Source organism: Platalea leucorodia (assembly GCF_965183815.1).
Source record: "Platalea leucorodia genome assembly, chromosome: 28".
In the NCBI taxonomy this organism is placed as follows: domain Eukaryota; kingdom Metazoa; phylum Chordata; class Aves; order Pelecaniformes; family Threskiornithidae; genus Platalea; species Platalea leucorodia.
This window is the reverse complement of record NC_138850.1, coordinates 329,820-350,858: the sequence shown is the minus strand read 5'-3', so window position 1 is coordinate 350,858 and position 21,039 is coordinate 329,820. Positions and strand designations below refer to the sequence as shown.

Genomic DNA, 21,039 nt, shown 5'->3' with positions numbered 1-21,039 from the left:
CTCCGTCCCGCAGGCTGGCAGCCTCTTCACAGTCAAGTGCTACTGGTTTTCTATAAAAACCAAAGCCTGGAAGGTGGTGAAGGCCAGCTGTTCATACCAGCGACCTCAGCTGGTCATGCTGGAGAGCGTGGAGGAGAAGGTAAATAACTGCGGGGGGAAAAGGCTCAAGCGTTGCCCCTGCATTTGGTTTTTAAGCTTTGCTTTCTACAAAAAGCCACACAGCCTCCAGACTGTGCCTAACCTTTCCTTCCTGGCTTGCAAAGTGCCCAAGCCCAGGGTGCCAGGCAGGATTTCAGGGTAAAAAAACATAAATCTGAGCTCAGGGGAGGCGAAGGGAGAAGGGCAAAAGCATGCAAGGGCAAATACATGGGCTGCCAGGCTCCTCTATCACCCCAAAAAACACTCTTCCCCTGGCCATCGTCTCCAGACCACTCTCCCACCTCTTTCAGAGCACCCACCGACCTCTCCAGCCCCCGGTCTGCAGCTGGGACGTGCCAAGCTCATCCCAGACCCGATCCCCACGGGCAGGATCGGGTCTGCACCCCACGCGATCGGCTCTGAGCCTCCGTCCCTCCTCTCCCAGGCTTTTGTCGGAGAGAGGATCAGAAACACCTCCGGAGCCTGGATGGGGCCGAGCATCAACCAGATGAGAGGGAAAGAGTGGATGCGGTGGGATGGGTCCCCTTTACAGAAAGCCTTGTGAGTGCTCTGGTTCACGAGCAGGTTGCAATAACCACATCCCAGGGGAAATATTTCCCAGCCCGATGCTCACCACAGACCTGGCTGCTCCCAAAAATCCCTCTGGGGCCAGCAGCAACGCTCACGGGAGCAAATTAAACCAGAGCAACACAGGTTCGGTCTCTGCAGCCCGGCTGCTAAAGTGCGAGAAGAGAGGAAAAAGCGATTAAACCATTATTCCTATTTTACACCCAAAGGCAAAGTGCAAAGACAGGGAAATTTCAACCCGTTAAAAAGCAAGACGACTGCCCCAGTGGTGATATTTTTCATGCAGAGGTGCTGTCGTAGCCACAGTGACCCCAGTACAGAGAAAAAAAGCAGTTTCTGATAGAGCTACTATTTATTAGACCAAGTAGTACGCACATGGGGGTCTGGGGAGGAGAAACAAGTTTTTTTGGGGAGCACAGGCTCCCCCACCACTTCTGCTTCCCCAACACAGCTGGAAAAACACGAGACAAACGGGCGGTACGTTCCCATGCTCGAGGCTGAGCCGACAACTGCTGACCCAGTTCAGGTTTTGGGGGAGAAAACCCCCTAATGAGATCAAGCCTGTTACTGGAAACACAGCGTGCAAGCGCGTGACGCCGGGCTGATTGCCATCACAGCGCTCTCCAGGTCTCCGGCGCTGGGTCGCACGACGACGGACGCTTGTGTCACGATTCGGAGCGGTCAAATGCAGCGTTTCGTTGCACTGGGTTCGTCAAAGTGACCACCGAGATTTAAGCCAGAGGAAACGACACAAAGAACAATGGGACACAATCGGTTTCGGGCAGTTCAGCACGATGCCAAAACACATCCCAGAGCATCCGTTCGGTGGTTCCTTGCCAAGGGTGGGACCCTCTCCCAGGCGCTCGCCACGAAGAGCTCCGAAGCCATTTCTGTTTCGTTTCTCCTCTTTGCATTTCTGCCCCTCGCCTCCGGCTCCTCCAAATCCACCAAAACACCAAAACGCCAAAACCAGCAGGCCTGAGCTTCGCAGCGCAGCAGCTGCCGGCAAAGCGTGGAGCGCTCCAAGCCTCTTGAATATTCCCAAGTCTTTGTGCAACTGCAAAAGCTGGAAAGACACTAGCGGTCAGGCTAAAGTAAGGATCCTTTGGTCACAGCTCCGTGCCACTGCCATGAGGACTTTCTGCTTTTGTAAGGTAAAATTAAAATAAGTATATACCATCGGGACACTCACTACCATGTTGTGTAGGGTTAACAGCAGCTCGTGGTTGATCTCCTCTGCCGAGGGGGAAGTTTCAGGTGAAATTCAGAGGGATTTCTGAATCCTTCTGAATCCCACTGGGGCGCTTTTGCGGGTGGCTGCAGACAGAGTATTTCATCTGGAAGCACCAGTCGCTGCTGATCCCGTCGACGCTGATATAGGCACATTGTCCCTTGCCCCGGACATCGAACCTGCACCAAACAGCAGAAGGAAAACTCAAAGGGAAGCAAACGGGCTGCTGTCAGCTGCAGGTCAGCAGCTGAGCATCTCCCATATGGGTTAACGGTGCTGCAAGGAGCAGGGACCACCCTTCCCAGCAAAAAGCCCACCCCATGCAGAACCAAAACTGCCTCCCGCTCCCTAAAGGAGGGAATATTTTCAGTTGCTTGGCCCCAGGGGGGTTCATCCAGGGCTGCCCTCAACCCCCTGCCAGCATCTGCATCGCACAAATCCATGGACTGCTCTCCAAGCGCTTTGGCTCAAGCAAGAAAAGCGGTGTTTAATTGCTCCCACCTCATTAAATTTATATATATATATGTGCGTGTGTCTTCTTGCATTCAATCCCTGACCCATCTCAGCCCAGGACATGGTTAAGTTCTCCAGAAGAAGACGGGACGTACGGGTTGTTGAAGAGAGACCCGTTGAACCATTTCCAAGGTCCAGAGCCTTCCCTTCGGAGACCGACCCAGTAGTGCAAAGAGCTCCCATAGCGCAAGAGGAAACGCTAAAGGGAGAAATAGCAAGCGTCATACGTATCTGCACGGTACGCCCAAATCTGCTTCCCAAAAGCCATCGACGCATCAGCTCCTCAGCGGTTTCTCATTTACCAGCTCCTCCCGGGTGTCGACGGTGGCCAAATGGGCTCCGAGAGAAAGGCAAGAGATCTGACTCCTGTTCCAGTCCGCTTCATCCTCCACAAAGTAAAAGCATTTCTCCCCGTACCCGATCCCGTTTTCCAGGCAGCTGGGAAGGACGAGAGCGGGGCAGGACGGACAGGACGGGCATTTCTTAGCTGAAAATAAGCAGAACGCGTCCTGGTGACTTACGCCGCTGGGTTTTTCTCCAGGGGAGGAGAGGACTTTGGTGGTGGGCACCCCCACCCTCAGCCACTTACCCGCCAGCGCGATGATGGCGAGAAGCAACGCTGCTACGACCACGGTGACCCCGATGGGGACTTTTTTATCTTTAATGCACTTGAGGTTAAAACCTGGGGACAAACCACGTGGAAGAGGCACAGCCAGCAAACCCATGGCGGGAAGAGCACCCCGCAGCTCTTGCGTTCCCCCCATGGCTGCCTTCGACACCTTTAAATGCAGCCACAAAGCATGGGGGGGGGCCACAGTGGGGTGCAGGCTCAGTTCAGGGGGGGCCTCTCAGTGCTTTCATCAGCCTCCAAGGATTTTTAGGGCTGCCTGACCTCAGTGCGTCCTCTCCACCACAAGAGATGGGCACCATCCCCCAGACCCTCAGCTTGGGCTGCCCTGCGCCTCCTGCAGCCGGCAAACAGCTTTCCCTTTCTTGCATCCTCCTCACCCCAGCTATTTTAACTAAATTTGAGCTGCCCGCATCACGCTAAGCCCAGCCCTGAGCTCCGAAACAACATCCTCAAGACAAGACCGGTGCTTACTGGTCCCTCGCTTCACTCAGCTGCGACAGCATCATTACAGCAGTTGAGTGTTTGCTTGTGCAAAAGCAAGATGTGCATGCAAAGGAAGTGTTATCGGTAATGCTATAAAGTTACTCAAGTAGGAAATTACTAACCTTGGGTGTTTTCCTCCCAGGACAATCAAGGGAAAATGCAGCTTTTCCCCTCACCCAGGTTACTCACATAGCAGGAAGGCAAACAGGAATTCTACTTTCAACAAACCAGGACTCGCTTCGTTTTTTCAAGCTCTTGAAGCCTCTAGGAAAGGGGACAGTGCCTATGTACCTGCGCCATGAACAGCTTCTGCCATCCCTGGTGCCAGCAGCACCCTCCGGGGACAAGGGCGTCCTTCCACTCCCCCAGCAACAAGTGAGCAGGGTCAAGACCACCTCGAGACCACAGCACGGCACCAGGGACCAGCCAGGTCCTTCTCCGTCCCAGGACGCTCCTGCGGTCACTAAAATAAGACGACAAAAAGCTCATAATCCCCCCCAAAACCTCAGTGCTGCTCGTCACAGCACTTTTCTCAAAATCTCTTTTTTTTTTCCTCAAAGCTCCTTTTCTCCATTTTCCCATGTCCCAGCCTGCCTTCACTCTGAATTATTGCTTCTCAAAACCTCCCACGACAGCATATTTTTCCGTGTTGTTCTTGCAAACTGTTTTTCTAAGTTATTTTGGGTTTTGACCTTTCTGTGGACATGGCCCTTTCCCAAAGGCCATGGCAAAACATTTGCAGATTCAGTTCTCTCCTCAGAGAAGGAAAAAAAAAAGTCCCACAAGAACTATTTGTAGAACATTTACAAGAAACTTCAAAGAAACAGAACAAGAAGCCACCAATGCAAAAGAGAAAAACCTGCAGCTGCTGTTGTCAGCAAGCCCTGGAAATCACCAACAGCTGCAGCTCCTCTAGCAAAGAGCTTCCCTATCTACTAAACACACATACATATGTGTATATATATATATAACCCTGACGTCAGATGCACAGATGGTGTTCCTGTTTAATAGCAGCACTGTAAATACAAATTACGTTACCAGCACCTGCCCTTTCAAACTTCCTCAATTTGCAGCAAATATTTTCCAGGTAAGAACAACCTTTACGTGTTCGCAAAGGTAAGGGTCAAAAGGATATTTTTTTTTTCCTCCCCAAACACTTGGTTGTTGAATACGGTTTAATTGATGGAGCATTTTGCTACTGTCCCAAACACCCAAACCCAAATTTCTCCTGCTGCAAGCTGCAGCTTGGTGCGTTTTGGAGTAAAACAGCAGGCGATGGAGGAGGAGGAGGAGGAGGAAAGACACCAAGTGGGGAACAACAGAAACCCGATCATCAGAAAATATTCCCAAACACTCTGGGCTCGTGGAAAATAAAGGACTTTTGTGTCCCAAACAGCGGGTCAGATTACAGGCGAACATTGTTCTAGCTCACGGCCTTGGTACGGGGAAGCATTGCTCCCCAGTGAAGCGATGTCTTTGCAAGCGGCACACGGAAATAAATCAATAGGCGTTTTTGTCCAGCGCCCAAGGAGCGAGGAATCCGTGCAGCAAACAGGACTGAGTCCCTTGTGCCCTGCCAACACCCAAATACTGCTGCAAAAAAGGAAAAATCCACCTTTTAGCTGCAAAAAAAAGAAAAATCCACCTTTTAGCCGCAAAAAAAAGAAAAAAATCCACCTTTTAGCCGCAAAAAAAAGAAAAAATCCACCTTTTAGCCGCAAAAAAAAGAAAAAATCCACCTTTTAGCTGCAAAAAAAAGAAAAAATCCAACTTTTAGCCGCAAAAAAAAGAAAAAATCCACCTTTTAGCCGCAAAAAAAAGAAAAAATCCACCTTTTAGCCGCAAAAAAAAGAAAAAATCCACCTTTTAGCTGCAGGGGTATTCTACGCAACAGGGGACACAGTGAGGTGTCGCTGCAAGGAGACGCCCTGGGGTCACCAGGACCCCAAAGTGGGACCCACAGCCGGGGTTAAGCTGGAGCGGGAATCCCAGGGGAGAAGGGAGCTGAGGGGGAAGATCCCAGAGGGTGGAAAAAAAAAATCCTGTCCCCGAATGAAGCGAGGAGGTTCCCATCTGCGGGGCTTTGCAAGGCGGCCCCGGCGCCCGTCTCTGCAGGCTCCCAACTCGCCCTCCACATGCTCAAAGGAAAATGGGCTTTTCCACTCCAGCTTCCCAGTCCAAACTCGCCGGGAAAGCGCTGCTGAACTTGGGGGTTCAGCTTCCAGGAGCTGCTGGGAGAGGACAGATAAGCTCCCACTGAGCAACCGACTTCTACCGCGTGTTTTTCTCCGTGGTGGAGAAAAAATTGCAGATTTCTGCACTCCATGCCCACAGCCTTCATCCAGATGAGGGATTTAAACACACTCAGGGATGCTCTCTACTCCCGAACCCCAAATTTATCCCCTACCTGTAGTACTGGAGCGAGAATCCAGCAAATTGGAAACAGCCAGAGGCATCCAATACCCAATACCAAGCAGCCAAAACTCACGCCTTCCCCCAACGCTTTCTGCAGGAACCCCCTCTCTGTCTGACCAGCACTGACACCTTCGGAACCTCTTCAGCACCGTCCCTGTGGGTTTTTCCCCCTTAATCTCACACCCTCCTCCATCCCCCAAAGGCAGACGGGGAGACGGGGGAGCAGCTGCACCCCAAACCCCGGCCAGGCTCTGCCGGGACTTGCAGAATCAGAGCAAAGCTACAACCCACTGGGGCTTACAAGACACCCCCAGGTCGGGTGCTTTCGGGGTACAGCAGGAGCAAGTCACGCCATTGCTTAGATGCGATCAGCATCAAGAGCGATTTCTCTGCTCCATCTTCCCGGCTAGCGCGATCGTTAGGGACCTGGGAAAGCTCACTTCGCTTTTCCGTGATGTAAGGCACCACACCAGGGGGTGAGGCCAGACAAAGGCATGAGCAACAAATGATTTCAGCCAGTCGCCGTACAGTTTCCCCCGTCGAGAATTCCCCTGTCCCCTTGTCCCACAGCAATCTCTGGAATTCAGAATTAGGCTCAAGTTTAAACTTGCTTCACCCAGGTCCAGCCCAAACCTCCCACCACGCAACGCTTCCCTACCCCCTTCCCTTGAGGCTTTGACCCCTGGCTCGTGCCCCGTACCTCTCCGCTTGGTCCCAGGGAAAGGCAAACGCCTGGAAGCCCACCGATTTCAGCGCTCCCAGCCCTGTTACTGACCGGCTCAAGGCTTTGCAGCCCACGCCGGGACACGGCATTGCCCAGCGGCGGGCGGAGGCAGGTTGGCATCCTCGGATTGTCCTGCCCGGGGTGTCCTCGGGGTGGTGACGGGCTGGGAGTCTCTCGAGAGCGCCCGTCCTGTCTCTTGTGCTACAGAGAAACACAGAGGGGACGGAAAGCTTTCTATGCATTCTCCAGCCAAAAAAAGAAAGAAATAAAAGATTTTAAGAACTGAAGTTCTCAGCAAGGGCAGAGCAGGTGAGCCTTTGGGGTTGTCTCAGTGCAGACGCGTGAACATAAAAACCAGAAGCACTCCACGCGCCACCTAAACAAACCAGCTCAAAGCCCATTTAATTATTGCAGGATTTACCACTGCTGACCTTCCTCTACTCCCTCCAGCACCCGTAAGGGCAGCGGGGAGGTGGGAGCTGCTCCAGCCTTCGTACCTCCGTGTCCTCCAACCTAGGTGGCAAAAGGGGGGGATGGAGGCAGAGATATTTCCCTCCCCTTGGAGCTTTTCCCCCTCCTTTCCTTTCTCCCAGCTTTTTTGCAGCGTCCTTAAGTAACTCCCATCCGCTCACACTCCCTTTTGGGTCAAACCAGCTGCTTCAGTAAATTCCACCAAGAAAAAAAAAACCAACCAGGAGAGGATGGGCAGCAGGGATGGCATCAGCTCACAAACGTCCCCCCGAGGGCATCAGCTGGTGCTGCCCATCAGCATCTTCACCCACACAGACGTTTTTTAGGTGACAGATCCCATCTGCCTTCCCCACAAAGAAACGTTTGCCAGCTCCCCGGCCAGGGCTTCTTCCCCAGTTGAAAGCTTCAGTTCCTTTTCCAAAACAAGTATTTAAAAAAAAAAACCAACAAACATAGGGCCAAAGCTATCGCCATCAATCACAGCTGGTGCCAGGAGACTCAGGCAAAACTATTTCTGAGCTCACCCGTGGGAGGGTGATGCTGGATTTCCCCCCCCCGACATCATAATTGGAGAGAAACTGCCAGGAAAGAGCAAGCAGAGCTGGGGAACAACAGAGGCGATGTTTTGTACCTGACGAAGACGCCGGTTTCTCTCCCCCCCTTCGGCAGCAACCCCCTGCTTTCAGGGCAGCGAGCTGGTGAGAGCAGGGGCTCCAGGCAGGAGGAGCAGCCCGGGGAGACGCGTGTGTCTGCACAGGGGCGTGTTTGCACGTGCAAGGCTGCGTACGGGGCTCTCGGGGCCCCCCTAATCCTGATCCCCCCCCAAGGTGCTGCCGCAGGAGCCCCAGAAGCAGCGGTGGGTGGTAGGGACAAACCCAACCTGGATGGTGGGTGAAGAAACCTCGCTGCATCCCCCGCGAGGGCAGCGATGGTGTGGCTCTGTGGAAGGGCAGGCATCAGGGCTGCTGCCAACGGCCCCTTCCCAGTGCTCCCAGTCCATCCATCCGCAAGCATCCCAGTCCAGGCGGCTGTTTTCACACAGCAGGGACAGGAGGCAATGCGATACCATGCAGTCCCACCGAGCTTTTCAGCTTGCTCTGAGCTGGGGAAACCCTGGTTTTGGAGGTTTATGTTATAAGGAGAAGCTCTTATCTCTTCCCCATCACCCCAGATGTGGCAGCTGTGGCCGAGACTTCCAGCCGTCCCCGTATCCCGTGTCCCCCATCCCTTGCTCAGCAACACAGGTTTCGGGTGTTTGCCCTCCTTGGGCTCTGGGCCAGGCACTGCTTCGCGGCGAGCTCACTTGCTGGGGTTTTAGTTTTGGATTTAATTCCCCCACCTCCTTTTTCCTTTTGAACCCTAACGCTCTCACCGCTGCGCTTCCTCTCTTGCCTTTGCAGTGCCGCTGCGAGCACTGCGCCACGAGCATCCGTCTCCTCCGCTGCCCGTCAGTCCCTTCCCAGCATGAGCCGCCTCCCGGGTCCGCTGTGCTGCGCCTGGGGTGAAAGCACGACCTGAGGATGGGGATGGTCCAGGAGGAAGATTGAGGGGGACGCTGGCATGGGCAGAAAGCCCAAGGGCATCTCCCCTGGGGGCTGGATGGGGGCCCTGGTGCACCCTGGAGCCACGGAAGGGCGAGGCAGGCGCAGGGGCAGGCGCTGCCAGGCAGAAGGGGACAGGTCCAGCGTGCGCGAGGGCGTGCGCGCACAAGCGGGCTGATCTGGTACAGAAGGATGCTCTTTCCAGCCCTCCCCATTAGCAAACTTGCTTGAGAACACCACACAACGGAGCCCAGCTAATGTCATTGTTAATTTGAGCAGGAGATGGTCGTTGCACAACAACGTCAGCACCGGCTCCCGCATCCCCCCGCCGAGGGCCTGATCCTGGCCCGTCCCCGAGCGTCTCTGCCGGCCACAGCCCAGCTTGCAGCCCCCGGCTCAGAGCTGGGTGGCTTCTTTCTGGCAGATCCACTGCAATCCTGCGCTGCAGCTGTCGGAGACGATCCTGTCCTCCCTGACCACCCCACAGGCTCTGCCTCCATCCCAGGGCCTCAGCTGGAACCTGCGGGTGCAGGAGGGAGCCCACGTCACGGCACGAGGCTCCCGCGGGTGACGGTGGGGGTGCCCACCCCGACACCCATCCCTCCCCAAAGCGCTCACCGGCTCCGGTCCAGGCGGGAGCCGTTCAGCCAGGTCCAGCCTTTCTCAGCAGAGGGGTTGGAGAGGCCGATCCAGAAGTAGCTGGTGGGTTTACGTACCATTTCCTTTACAAAACCCTATATCGGGGAGAGGGCAGGTGGTGACGCCGATGTGCCACGGATCGCCATCCCGAAACAGGCTCCAGCCCATTCCCGCGCAGCCCCATCCCAAGGCCGAGCCCCACCGGTGTCCCCCACGCTCTGACGCTGGCAAAGGCGCCCAGAGGCTCAGGCACAGGGGTGGGTGCTGACCCCAGATTTCTGGGCAAGCCCTTAACCCTTCCCCAGGTGCCAGCAGCCCCTCGGGTGCAGCCCTGGGACCCCTCCCACCTCCCCAGTGCCATCGGTCCCTTTACCAGGTCAGCCTGGTCCCCCGGCATCAGCAGCTCGGCACTCCGATTCACACAGTCCTCCCGGCTCTCGCTCCAAGGCTTGACCTCGTTGGCAACCCAATAGCACTTGGTCCTGTGCAGCGTCCAGCCCACGGGGCAGAGCTTGCACCCCTCACCCTCTGAAAGACAGTCAGTGCCACGTTCAGCCACCAAGAAGCCGCTGGTCCCCTGCAGACCCAAAGACGACCAAGTGTTTTAAGTCCTGTTTGCTCCCCAGGAGCACGGGGATGCCCTGAGCTTCGCTCGGTTCTCCAACCTAGAGATGCTACAAGTTTTTGGGAAAGCTGATGGTGCGGAGACGCAGCGTGGCCGGCGCAGTTACCTTGCAGCTTTGACGAGCAGAGACCTTTCCTCAGCTCCGAGGTGATGCTCTCCAGGTTGGTGTTGCCGTCTCCTACGCTCCCATTCCCACTCCCATTTCTGCAGGTGCTTGGGTTCTCCGGCTGCTGGTGGAGAACTGCAAGGGAAGGATGGAGCAGGAGAAAGGGACTGGCTCCCCCAGGCACGATGCCCGCTGAGATCTACCCGCACGTGGCCCCAGCAGGCTGCAGGGAAGCGTCTGGGATGGATCCTGACACCGCGCGGGCGCTCAGAGCCCTCCAGCCCTCCCCTCATCCTTCCCGTTATCTCAGCTCACCTCGAGCCTTGACCTGAGCATCTCACGGGGGGGGGGAGAATTGGCCTCGGGGTCCCAACCCAGAGCAGACCCCAGACCGTCTTCTTTTGGGGTACGGGGTCACCGCTTCTGAGCTCACCCCGCGGCTTGGAACTGCCTCCACCCACTGCTGCTTTGCACTGGGCAACAGGATGCGGCCCCTCCACCCCCTGCATACGAGGTACGGAGGCATCAAACGGGACGGCTGCAGAAAGCCCCGTAGCGTCTGACCGCTACGGAAGTGGCCTCTTCTGCAAAACAAGCCGTGCTAGCCTTTGTGCAGCCCGGAGCGGCCTGACGCAAGGGTGAAGGGCTCTTCATCACCTTCTGACTACCCCTTGCAGCACAGCGTGCCCACAGACACCCGCAGTGCACACGACCAGCTCGCGGCAGCTTTATTTTGCGGTCTCTCCGGTGCTGGGCTCACGCCAAGTTCAAACAATCATCCCCAGATGGCTGCTGGCCCCAGATCCACCCTACAGCGGGGACAGCAGATCCCTACAAAGCCCCTGCACCCCAGCTCGCAGCTTGCACCCAAAGCTGCTCCCACACCCTGAGCATCACCTGCGTTTTGCAGCTCTTGGCCCCGGCGAGGGCACGGTGCTCAGGGAAGCTCGAGCCTGATCCCTTTGCTCCTTCCTCCATACCCCTGTGCCAAAACCTTGGCAGATCCATCCCCACAGCTCAAATCCACACCCGAGTCCCTCCCCAGCACAAGATCCCTTGGATCTCCCTCCCTTTGGAGGATCTCCTCCCCAAGATCCGTCAGACATTTGAGTCTCCCCTCCACCTGCTTGGCGTGGTTTGGGGGTGCTGTGGGTCAGGGCAGCATCAGATGCCACCAGCAACATCACACTGGGCACAAGACTAATTTTGGCAGGGCTCCGCGTGACTCTGAGCTCGGCCACGGGGTGTCAAATTCTGACCCTGACAAAGCTGAGAAGTTTCCAGTGGTTTCCCCTCACCAGTCAATATCTCCTCCACTCATCAGCTCTAAGAAATTCTGATAAAAACCTGCTTCCTTGCACCGATGTGCGTCAGCCAACGCAGATCATAAAACCCAGATTTGCCTCCTACGCAAGCACCTGGGCCAGCACCCCAGGAGCAGGGACCCCCTCCCCGCTCTTTGCGTGGTCCCCCCTTCGGATTGCCCTTCGGTTGTCCCCGTGCTGGCAAGCGGAGCTACTCACACGAGCATCCCATTGCCACCACTCCCACGCCGAGGAGGAGGTTCCCGGTCCAGCCGGCCCAGAGAGCGGTTCGGTGCCACCGAGGACAGCCCGATGCTGCAAGGGAAAGACTTGTTAGCAGAAAAACATTGCCGCGCCCAGCGAGCCCGATCTGCAGCGCAGATTTGGGCTATTTTCTCCCCAAAAGCAGCTCAGAGCCTGGCAGCCCTCCACGGTTCTGCTGCTGGTTGTTCAAAAGCTTTGGTCAATCGTCCGCATTTCACCGCTGCTGCCCTCCTCCGTTTCACACTGATCCCGCTGGCACTGCGGTAAAATTGCTCGTGATGAGGTTGGGTTGGTTTTACCCAGGTGTCCAAGACTCCAAGAATGGGGAATTTCCTGGATGCTGTAAGCCATTAGAAACCCAAAGGCTTAAGTCAAAGTCAGAGGTGCGCCAAGATGGGAGGTGTGCCCCACCACGGCATCCTTCCTCCGCGCCAGGGCAAAACTAACTGAATTTGGGCAGGTTTGGAGCCTTTGCTGGCTGGGTGCGGGGGGATTTCTTCTTGCCAGAACAAGAACGGGCCCTTGGGATGGGTTTTAGGAACCAGTCCCTGAAAATGCACTTGCTGCGGTGGCCGAGCCCTGCCTCACAAGCTTCGGGAGCTCAGCTGTCAGAGTTCAGCCTCGCCACGCCAGGACGACGTTCAAACGGCCAAGCTGGGGGCAGCTAGGGCTTACAAATACCGGTGCAAAACGGAGGCTTGATCTTGGCAGGGCTGCAGCCGAAGCAGCCGCACGAGGAAGGATGAGGGGGGCGTAAAGGGGGCAACGCCATCCCCAAGGGCAGCTGCAGGCAGAAAAGAAGTATTTAACCCCAGGGCAGCAAGCGTGAACGCAAGCCCGCTTGGTTTCCACGGTGGGGGAATCCCATTTAATTGAGCCACGGCAGGAATCCGGGCACGGAGCGAAACGGTGAACCCCGTTTCAAAGAAACCCTACAGCCGTTTCAAGACAAAACTACCGAAGGGATCCCAAGCAGCAGCTGGGATCATCCCTTATCACACCACCCCAGCCACGGGCCCCTTCCCCTGCCTGCACCACCCGGAGCCTGGGAGTCTCCCAACACAGCCACAGCCCCCCCCCAAAAAAAAATAAAAGGCCCCCAAACCCGCGATGCACTTACTGCCAGGCTGAGGAAGCGACTGCAGTTTCCTGCAGCGTTTCCCGGGACCAATATCCAGGTCAGCATAAATAATTTCCCCAGCCATAGTGGGAGAGGTGAAAGGACCACCAGCCGCGCCCCTCCCTTGAACGGCGGCAATCCAGCACTCGGCAAGTCTGGTTTTTCTGAGGTTTTTCACTCCCCCAGCTCAGCTTTGCAAGCTCCTCTCCAAGCTAGAGGTCAGCGAGGAGAAGCGCGAGCCTCTGAACGCTCGTCAAGCGGAGCAAGATTGCAAAAGAGCACGTTCGGTGCGCTGGCCAGCCTGAAAATGAAACTTTACGTAGCTTCTGCTGAAGTAAGCCAGGGAAAACGAGTTCACACCACGGGAAGTAACATCTGAGAGCAGCAAGAAGCCTTTTCTATTCAAAGGCGAGCCGTATTCTTCTAAGGCACCGAACGAAATCTCCCGAAACAAGACACCCTTAATAATAAAAAAAAGCCCAAACAAACCCAAGATTGTGGTTCTGCAAATAGGCAGTTCCGGACTTCACTCCCCTCTGTCCAAATTGGTTATTTTGCCTGAAAAAATAAGGTGTCGTTGCAAGAATGATGCAGAGGCTCCGCGATCTCCCAGAATATTCCCAGTAGGATCGTAAGAATTGTGATTTTTATGAAATAAAATAAAACCAGATCCCTTCCGCCCTTATCTCCTCCTCCCTTTAGCTACGTGAAAGGTGTTTTCTAGCCTTAGTCACTGCTTCTCCCCACCCAAACCCGTCCTGGCATCGCCACCTTCTCGCTGTTACCGATTTCTCTGTAATCCCACTGGTTTTTCAGGCCGGGTTTGAAGCACGGCGCCATTTCGCTGCTCTGCAGAGCAAGCAGCTGCCAAAAAGCCTGGGAGACTCTTTGGAAAGAAGGGGTTAGAAATGAGCCCAAGGGTACTGAATCCACCCAAGGGCGCTGAGGGAGCTGGCGGAGGTGCTCCCCAAGCCACTCTCCATCACCTATCAGCATCCTGGCTGACCGGGGAGGGCCCAGTTGACCGGAGGTTGGCAAATGTGATGCCCACCTACACGAAGGGCTGGAAGGGGGATCCGGGGAGCTACAGGCCTGCCAGCCTGGCCTCGGTGCCGGGGAAGGTCACGGAGCAGCTCATCCTGAGCGCCATCGCACGGCACGCGCAGGACAACCGGGGGATCGGGCCCCGTCAGCACGGGTTTACGAAAGGCAGGTCCTGCTCGACCGACCTGGCCTCCTCCTACGACGAGGTGACCCGCAGCGGATGAGGGGAAGGCTGGGGACGGTGTCTGCCTGGGCTTTAGCGAGGCCTTTGACACCGTTTCCCACAGCGTTCTCCTGGAGGAGCCGGCTGCTCACGGCTCTGCCAGGCCGGGTCGTTGGGCCGGGGCCAACTGGGTGAGGTCCAGCAAGGCTCAGGGCCGGGTCCTGCGCTTGGGGCACAGCAACCCCAGGCACCGCTGCAGGCGTGGGGAGGAGCGGCTGGGAGCTGCCCGGCGGGAAAGGGCCTGGGGGTGCTGGTCGACAGCCGCTGGACATGGGCCAGCAGGGTGCCCAGGTGGCCAAGAGGGCCCAGGGCACCCTGGCTTGTATCAGGAACGGTGTGGCCAGCAGGAGCAGGGAGGTGATGGTGCCCCTGCGCTGGGCACTGGTGAGGCCGCCCCTCGAATGCTGTGCTCAGCGCTGGGCCCCGCACCCCAAGGCGGCCATGGAGGGGCCGGAGCGTGGCCAGAGCAGGGCAGCGAGGCTGGGGCAGGCGCGAGAGGACATTCTTACTGGTTTGTTGGGAAGACTTGCTCGCCTTTTGCTGCACACAGGCTGGGAAAACCCACACAAGGATCTTCCAACCCCAGCGAGGCAAAAGGCAGACTGTCAGAAGAGGAGGCAGATGTTTCTGGACCTATCAAAGCATCCAGAAGTGAGGGATTTATCCCCGGAGAGCAAAACCACTTGCAACGTGAGCACGCGGGGGGCTTGATTGCAACCCGGGCCATGCCCAGGACGGTGGGAGCTGAGCAGGGGCTGGCCCAGCACGGTCCGCGCCGCGCACGCCTCCGACCTCGGCACCCCCACGTGCCGCCTGTCCGCAGCGGGGAGGGAAAACCCCAGCGAGGTTTGGCAGGGTATTTTCTTTGGGAGAACTGAATGCAGGAGGGGCGACGGCTTCTCTACAAGCAACAAACCCTTCGGTTTAAGGTTTCAGTGAGGCTTTCGGCATCCAATCTGACCACACAGAGGCAAAGCAACAACAAAAAAAAAGAGGTCCTAAAGAGAGCGGCTAACACTGCAAACTTTACACCTGCAAGCTCATTAAGCTCATTTTTAAATTTTGCAGCTAGGAACAGCAAACCCAGCGCGCTGCTGAGCAGGATTCCTCCTCTTTACAGCAAGAGAAGGACGGAATTAAGCAGCGCGGGGAAGCTGGATGCTCAGCCACGCTGGTTGCTCCAGAGGGACCAGTCTAACCCATTGCCTCCAGTCCAGGTTGAACTGCAGCCAGTACTGGCAGGAGCCCTGTGATGTGTGGAGGCAGAAAAAGAGTCAGGTGGGGGAAATGCGAGCTAAACTGAGGCGCAGGCATCGCTAGCGCAGGCACCCGGCTGCGAGCCGCCTACCCCAGCCATCACCCTGTTCAAAGCAGCTCCACGCAGACCCTATTTCCACAAACACCCCCATCCGACACCCTGATATATTTTCTCCCCCCATCACGGCAAAGACAAACATCACTTAAAGCCACTTTTCCATCCTTTAAATAGCTTTGAGTCCCTATTGGGTACATTTAGCCCTCTCCCTTATGAGAAAGGGGGTGGCTGTGGTTAACAGCATGAAACCAGAAAGGTCGCGACAAGAAGGGCAGCCTGCGATGGCAGCCACATCCATCAAGGTAATTACAGAGTTGTTGCAGTCAAAAAGCCCGAGTGACCTCATCCCAGAGGAAAGAGGCACCTCAAAAACGGGGACGTGCTCCTGCATTTCCCACTCTGCACTCACCACAGCCCGCGCCTGCTCTCACGCAAGGTCTTATCGCTCTTCTGGCTGGATTGTCGTCCTTAACAAAGGCAGAGGTGTAGCGGTGCGAGCGCTAAGGTGAGTCAAGGGGGAAAAAAACAATTGGGAAGAAATTAGAAAGAAATCAGGGGCGAGAGAGAGCAGAGCCTCTCCCCCTGGCCGAAGCCTCAAAACCAGGGTTTCCCCAGCTCAGAATGAACAAGCCAAAAAAGATGAGGCGGGACAGCCCCACCAGCACTCCTCTCCCCTCCCCGCTGCCACCTCAGCCCCTAACTGGGATGCTCGAGGATGGACGGACTGGGAGCACTGGGAAGGGGCCCTCCCGCGCAGCGGGGGACACGGCGAGGTTTGCTCAGCCACCATCCCGGGCGGGTTCGTCCCCAACGCCCGCGGCCGCTTTCAGCTGCCCCTGGGGCTGCTGCCGCAGCACCTTCTCGAGGGGGTCAGGACTCGGGGGGCCCCGAGAGCCCCCGTACGCAGGAAAGCAAGGGCTGACGGGGAGGGCGGTGCCTTCCAGCAGCGCACGGCCCGGGGGGAGCCCCGGCACCCCCCCGGCCATCGGGCAGAGCCAGCGCCGCGAGACGGGCTCCGGCACAGGGCTCCAGCCATCCCCCCCCAGCCTCCGGCACCCCCCGCGGCCACGGCGCCCGGGAGAAGACCCCGGGGGCAGCCGTCGCGTCACACACGGGTACCCCAACGCTCCCAGCGCCGGGGTGGAAAGTGCAGCCGGGGCCGAGGAGGGGAACGGACAGGGCTGCCTGCAGCAGGCGCCTTCGCAACACAAGGGACACCCAGGGTCGTCTGGCACGCTTTAATACGTAGAAAATCAGAAAAATACTAGACATAATAAAGTAGAAATATAGCATCAACATCTCCAACTCCTTTTTAGCATCACACAAGAGACATTGCACATCCCAACTCTGTGTCCCCTCTGCCCAGGACAGGCCCAGGGACCTCTGCCGAGCTTTCGGCACCCATCCCATCTGGGAGCAGCCGCTCCAGCTCCATCACCAGAGCGCAAAAAGATACACAGGGCGATACGTGAATTGCGAGAGAAGGAAGACGAGTTCTCGGGTGGTCCCAGAAGGAGCAACCCAAGATCCCAGCGCAGGCAGCCGCACGTCAGCTTCCGCGACGTCTCCCCTTCCTGCAGGTTCACCTCCCCGAGACCTGGCAGCGACTTGCTGCTGAGACCAGGAATAACCCGCACGGCCGCAGGGACGTCCTTCGCTCAGCGCTGCTCTGTGCTGGTGGAAGAGCAGAGGCTGTGAGCCTGCAGCAAGGGGAAGGTCCTTTCTCCATCAGCTCTGTCCCATCAGAGCTTGGGGCTTGCTGCAGAGATACGGCCGGGGCTGTGAGCAGCTCGAACTCGCGAGATCATGGTCGTTCAAATACGCACACTCTCCTCGGCCACCTACGAGGAACCTGCAACAAGAAGGAACGGCGCCGCTGGTACCGTCGGGTTAGCAGGGCCACGGCCCCGGCTCGCGACGGGACTCACGTTTGGTTGAAGCTGCTGCCATCCACCCACTCCAGGCGCTCGCCGCGTCTCCGCAGCCCGAGCCAGTAATCAACATTGCCCTTGAGGCGCCAGAGCAGCTCCTGGGTAGGAAAGAGAGAAGCCAACAGTCAGGAGCTGCTGCCGGCCCCACACGGGTCCCTGCCGGCCTCGCAGCCGGCCCCGCGCCGCGCACGGGGAGACGCGCCCTGGGCTCCACGCCGCACCCCCTGCCTCCCTCCCTCCAAGGCCCCGCGGCAGAACTGCATCTCTCTCCCTACAAGCACCTCTCGCCTGCCCAGCGCCAAGCCCGGGGCCTGCACCCAACCCACAAACCCCCCCTTCGCCCCCACAACAGCCCCGCGCTCACCATTTCCCAGTCCATCTTGGGCACAGCCAGCGAGGCCCCGAGCGAGGCGCACCGCTCCTGGCTCCACTCCCAGCTCCCCTCCTCGCGCGAGAGGTGGTAGCACACCTCGCGGTACCCGACCCAGTCCCACGGGCAGGCCAGCGCCGGCGCCGCAGGCAGATCCGCGGTCCCTCCACGCCGTCCTGCTGGAGAGGGAAGGGGAGAAGGGGGGAAGGTCAGAGGCTTCCGCTCCACGGGGACCAGGGCACGCAGCTCCCCGGCCCAGGGAAGGAGGCAGCCCCGCGCGCCCCCCTCGGGGAGCCCCAGTTTGCTGCCAGGGACCCTGGCACACGCAGCTCTGCGCCGAGGGGCCGGACGGAGGCGGCCGCTCCTCCCTTACCTGATTGTACAGCAAGAGCCGCGGCCAAAGCCAGCACCAGAGCCACGAGCACAGCCAGCACCAGGGCGCACACTCGATGGCATATGCGCTGCTTGCCTGGGGGAGGAAAAAGCCGCTGGCGGTGAGGAGGGTGCTGTCCCAGAGCAGGCACGGCCCTCGCATCCCCGCCACCCCCAGCACCACGAGCTGCCCAGGGAACGCGGGAGGGGCCCCCCAGCCCCTTTGCCCCCGCACACACGCCGCTGGCAGCGAGAAAGCCAAGGGACAGTCCCCCAGGCCGGGCACAAGGCTCTCGCCCCCCAGACGTGGGGGGACAACCTGCAGCAGGAGAGCTGCCGAGGAGCTGGGGAGGCGGGGGGCGTCTGCTACAGACCACTGCCTGGGGACCGAGCAGAATACGAGCCCTCTCCAGCTGGAAGAAGCCTCACGCTTGCCAGCCCCAGGCCTCGGGGGCTGACGCTGCCACAGGGACGCTGGCCCCTCCCTGCAGGCCACAGGGCCGGCCCTGCACTCACCCACAAGCCTTCCGTCTGTCTGTCTGTCCTGATGCCCAGGCACCTCTGGGTGCGGGGACGTCCCTACGCCCAGGCGACCCAGGGGCTCCTCCACATTCCCACCAGTGGAGCAGAATCCGTTCCTCTCCTCTTCTCCCATGGCACACGGAAAAGCGGAATCTCTTTGCTTGTCACACGCAGGAAGTTTCGCCCAAGGCATCACAACGGCTGGCAAAGCCTGTTTCAAGCCAGGCTTAGGCGCAGTTTTATCTCTACAGCTGGTATCAGCATATCGGGAGATCACAGAGAACATGATGATGATGCCAAACTGATGTCCCCAGCAGATTGGAACGGTAAATTCTGTGGCCTGACAGCTGTCACACTCGATTTATAATGTCAGGCAAGGCCCTGCGGTGACAGCCAGGCTCGGGAAGGCGACGCCAGCACAGTCCTGCCCTGGCCCCGCTCCTGGGGAGGCAAAGGCAGCGTCAGGGAGCTCAGGGCCCGACCCTGGCCCCCAGCAGAGCCCAGGGTCCCCCCAACCCCTCTGCCGAGCCCTCCTCCGCTCCCCGCGGCTGCCGCACACCACCCCCAGCGGCCCCAGCGCCCCAGGCTGCGGCAGGGGCCAGACCCGCGCCCTTCGGAGACAACGAGGGGCTGGAAACCCGCTTACCCCGGGGGGGGGACGGGATGGAGGGGCCCGAGCACAGCTTCTAGGGGCGCCCAGGAGACCGGCTGCAGTCAGGGCGAGGGAGGGAGCGAGGCAGATCGGGGAGGAACCGATGCAGGGCTGCAGTTTGCATTTTCCCCGACCCCGGTTCCCTGGCCCAGCCCTGCACAGCCAGCCCACGGATGAAAACAGAAACCAAAGCGCCCTGACCCACAACAATTCCTGGAAACGGCCAGCTGAGCCGTAAGAGGCTCAGCTTGGCCCTGGGGACAGGACTATTAACCCGGAGCTCCTGCAAAGGGCTTGCAGAACCCTTTCTTTGTGGTTCCTTCCCGAGACAGGAGCACGGCTCCCTGCCAGGGAAAGCTGGAAGCAGAAGCTGAAGCAGCTCCTGCCTGGAACAGCCCCAGCAGGGAAGGGAGCAGCATCGCCCGCAGAGGGGGGGACTGTGGAGGAGGGGGGTCCCGCAGGAGAGCCCAGGGAAGCCCGGGCAGGACGGGGCCCTCCCGGGAGCCCAGCGCAGCCCTAGGGAGCCCCGAGCCCGAGGCAGCGGCGCAGCCCTGCCCCGGCGAGCCCGAGCCCCGGCGGGAGAGCTCGGGACACCGCGACAACGCGGCCCTTCCCGTGGGAATCACCCCGGGCTGGGGGGCGGCAGGAAAACGCGGGCGGGCAAAGCCTCCGCAGGGCCCCTTCTGCCCGTCCCAGCGCCCGCCGAGGCGCGGCGGGAAGCAGGAGGCCACAGGCGCCCGCTCCCCCCCGGCCCCAGAGGCAGGCGAAAGCGGGGGGGGGGGGGGACACGGGGCGGGCGAGCCCGCCGGGCTCCCTTCCCCACAGCTCGCCCCTGCCCCGCAGCCGGCGGCCCCGCAGGACCCGCGGCAGGGCCCTACCTGCGCTGCGGCCGCTCCCGGGCTCCGCGGCTTCGGGGGGCTCCGGGCGCTGCCGGCCGTCCCCGCCGCCCTCACTAAATCCCAAAGAGTGCAGAGGAAAAGGCATGGACACGGCCCGTCCTTATGAAGCCTCGGGCAGCCCGCGCACCGCCTCTGGCCAAGTGCCACGCAAAACAAGGCGTGGCGGGGGAGACCCGTCCAGTGCAGCAGAGTCCCTTCCCTTCTCCCACGGCACAGCAAAAAGTGGCAGCTCTTTGCTCGTCACACACGGGATCTTTTCCCCAAGGCATCACAACGGCTGGCAAAGCCTGTTTCAAGCCAGGCTTAGGCGCAGTTTTACCTCCACAGCTGGTATCAGCGCATCGGGAGATCACAGAGAACATGACGATGATGCAGTAGCTCCAGATGTTCAATTCCGTACGCCGACTGGGGCCGCGCTTGCCTCCCACGGACCAGCCAAGGCCCTGCGGTGACAGCCAGGCTCGGGAAGGCGACGCCAGCACAGTCCTGCCCTGGCCCCGCTCCTGGGGAGGCGAACGCAGCGTCAGGGAGCTCAGGGCCCGGCCCTGGCCCCCAGCAGAGCCCAGGGTCCCCCCAACCCCTCTGCCGAGCCCTCCTCCGCTCCCCGCGGCTGCCGCACACCACCCCCAGCGGCCCCAGCGCCCCAGGCTGCGGCAGGGGCCAGACCCGCGCCCTTCGGAGACAACGAGGGGCTGGAAACTCGCTTACCCCGGGGGGGGGACGGGATGGAGGGGCCCGAGCACAGCTTCTAGGGGCGCCCAGGAGACCGGCTGCAGTCGGGGCGAGGGAGGGAGCGAGGCAGATCGGGGAGGAACCGATGCAGGGCTGCAGTTTGCATTTTCCCCGTCCCCGGTTCCCTGGCCCAGCCCTGCACAGCCAGCCCACGGATGAAAACGGAGAGCAAAGCGCCCTGACCCC

General features: G+C 58.9%; 3 protein-coding genes across 19 annotated transcripts; all 3 read right to left on the bottom strand.

Annotated features, from left to right (window-relative positions):
- Nucleotides 1-1,651: 1,651 nt before the first annotated feature.
- On the bottom strand, nt 1,652-4,013 carry LOC309601045 (C-type lectin domain family 2 member B-like; the record flags this gene model as incomplete). 6 transcript variants are annotated; one of them, XM_082333871.1, is made up of 6 exons in its annotated part: nt 1,658-1,792; nt 1,904-2,136; nt 2,566-2,669; nt 2,773-2,957; nt 3,060-3,152; nt 3,876-4,013. In XM_082333871.1, the coding sequence occupies 5 exons, from the start codon at nt 3,898-3,900 to the stop codon at nt 1,980-1,982; spliced, it is 564 nt and encodes a 187-aa protein (XP_082189997.1). In that variant the 3' UTR covers nt 1,658-1,792; nt 1,904-1,979. The 6 variants fall into 6 exon arrangements, with proteins under 6 accessions (XP_082189996.1, XP_082189999.1, XP_082189997.1 ...); XM_082333870.1 differs by lacking the exon at nt 3,876-4,013 and having other exon boundaries at nt 1,652-1,792; nt 1,919-2,136; nt 3,060-3,234; XM_082333869.1 differs by lacking the exon at nt 3,876-4,013 and having other exon boundaries at nt 3,060-3,234.
- Nucleotides 3,908-21,033, bottom strand: LOC309601037 (killer cell lectin-like receptor subfamily B member 1B allele C). Of its 12 annotated transcripts, none has more exons than XR_014230516.1 (10): nt 16,832-16,961; nt 15,785-15,875; nt 12,794-13,351; nt 11,629-11,724; nt 10,106-10,240; nt 9,748-9,902; nt 9,354-9,469; nt 8,587-8,708; nt 6,700-6,924; nt 3,908-4,047 (listed from the first exon to the last, which is right to left on the bottom strand). XR_014230516.1 is itself a non-coding variant. In XM_082333850.1 (10 exons), the coding sequence occupies exons 3-10, from the start codon at nt 12,876-12,878 to the stop codon at nt 4,045-4,047; spliced, it is 957 nt and encodes a 318-aa protein (XP_082189976.1). In that variant the 5' UTR covers nt 12,879-13,351; nt 15,785-15,875; nt 16,832-16,961; the 3' UTR covers nt 3,908-4,044. The 12 variants fall into 12 exon arrangements, 8 of the variants coding, with proteins under 8 accessions (XP_082189976.1, XP_082189980.1, XP_082189981.1 ...); XM_082333850.1 differs by having other exon boundaries at nt 8,567-8,708; XM_082333854.1 differs by having other exon boundaries at nt 8,567-8,690.
- LOC309601040 (uncharacterized protein) lies at nt 16,600-20,265 on the bottom strand. The gene is made up of 6 exons (XM_082333861.1): nt 20,101-20,265; nt 18,565-19,011; nt 18,050-18,145; nt 17,671-17,855; nt 17,304-17,404; nt 16,600-17,227 (listed from the first exon to the last, which is right to left on the bottom strand). The coding sequence occupies exons 2-6, from the start codon at nt 18,854-18,856 to the stop codon at nt 17,104-17,106; spliced, it is 798 nt and encodes a 265-aa protein (XP_082189987.1). The 5' UTR covers nt 18,857-19,011; nt 20,101-20,265; the 3' UTR covers nt 16,600-17,103.
- Nucleotides 21,034-21,039: the final 6 nt, after the last annotated feature.

Coding starts and splice junctions, on each gene's coding strand:
- LOC309601037 (XM_082333850.1), bottom strand. CDS start 12,878: ATGGCTGGGGAAATTATTTATGCTGACCTGGATATTGGTCCCGGGAAA. Junction 11,725..12,793: donor GTCGCTTCCTCAGCCTGGCA/GTAAGTGCATCG, acceptor TTTCCCTTGCAG/CATCGGGCTGTCCTCGGTGG. Junction 9,903..10,105: donor CTGCTCGTCAAAGCTGCAAG/GTAACTGCGCCG, acceptor ACTGTCTTTCAG/AGGGTGAGGGGTGCAAGCTC.
- LOC309601040 (XM_082333861.1), bottom strand. CDS start 18,856: ATGTTCTCTGTGATCTCCCGATATGCTGATACCAGCTGTAGAGATAAA. Junction 17,405..17,670: donor CCAAGATGGACTGGGAAATG/GTGAGCGCGGGG, acceptor TTTCCTACCCAG/GAGCTGCTCTGGCGCCTCAA. Junction 17,228..17,303: donor GGCAGCAGCTTCAACCAAAC/GTGAGTCCCGTC, acceptor TTCTTGTTGCAG/GTTCCTCGTAGGTGGCCGAG.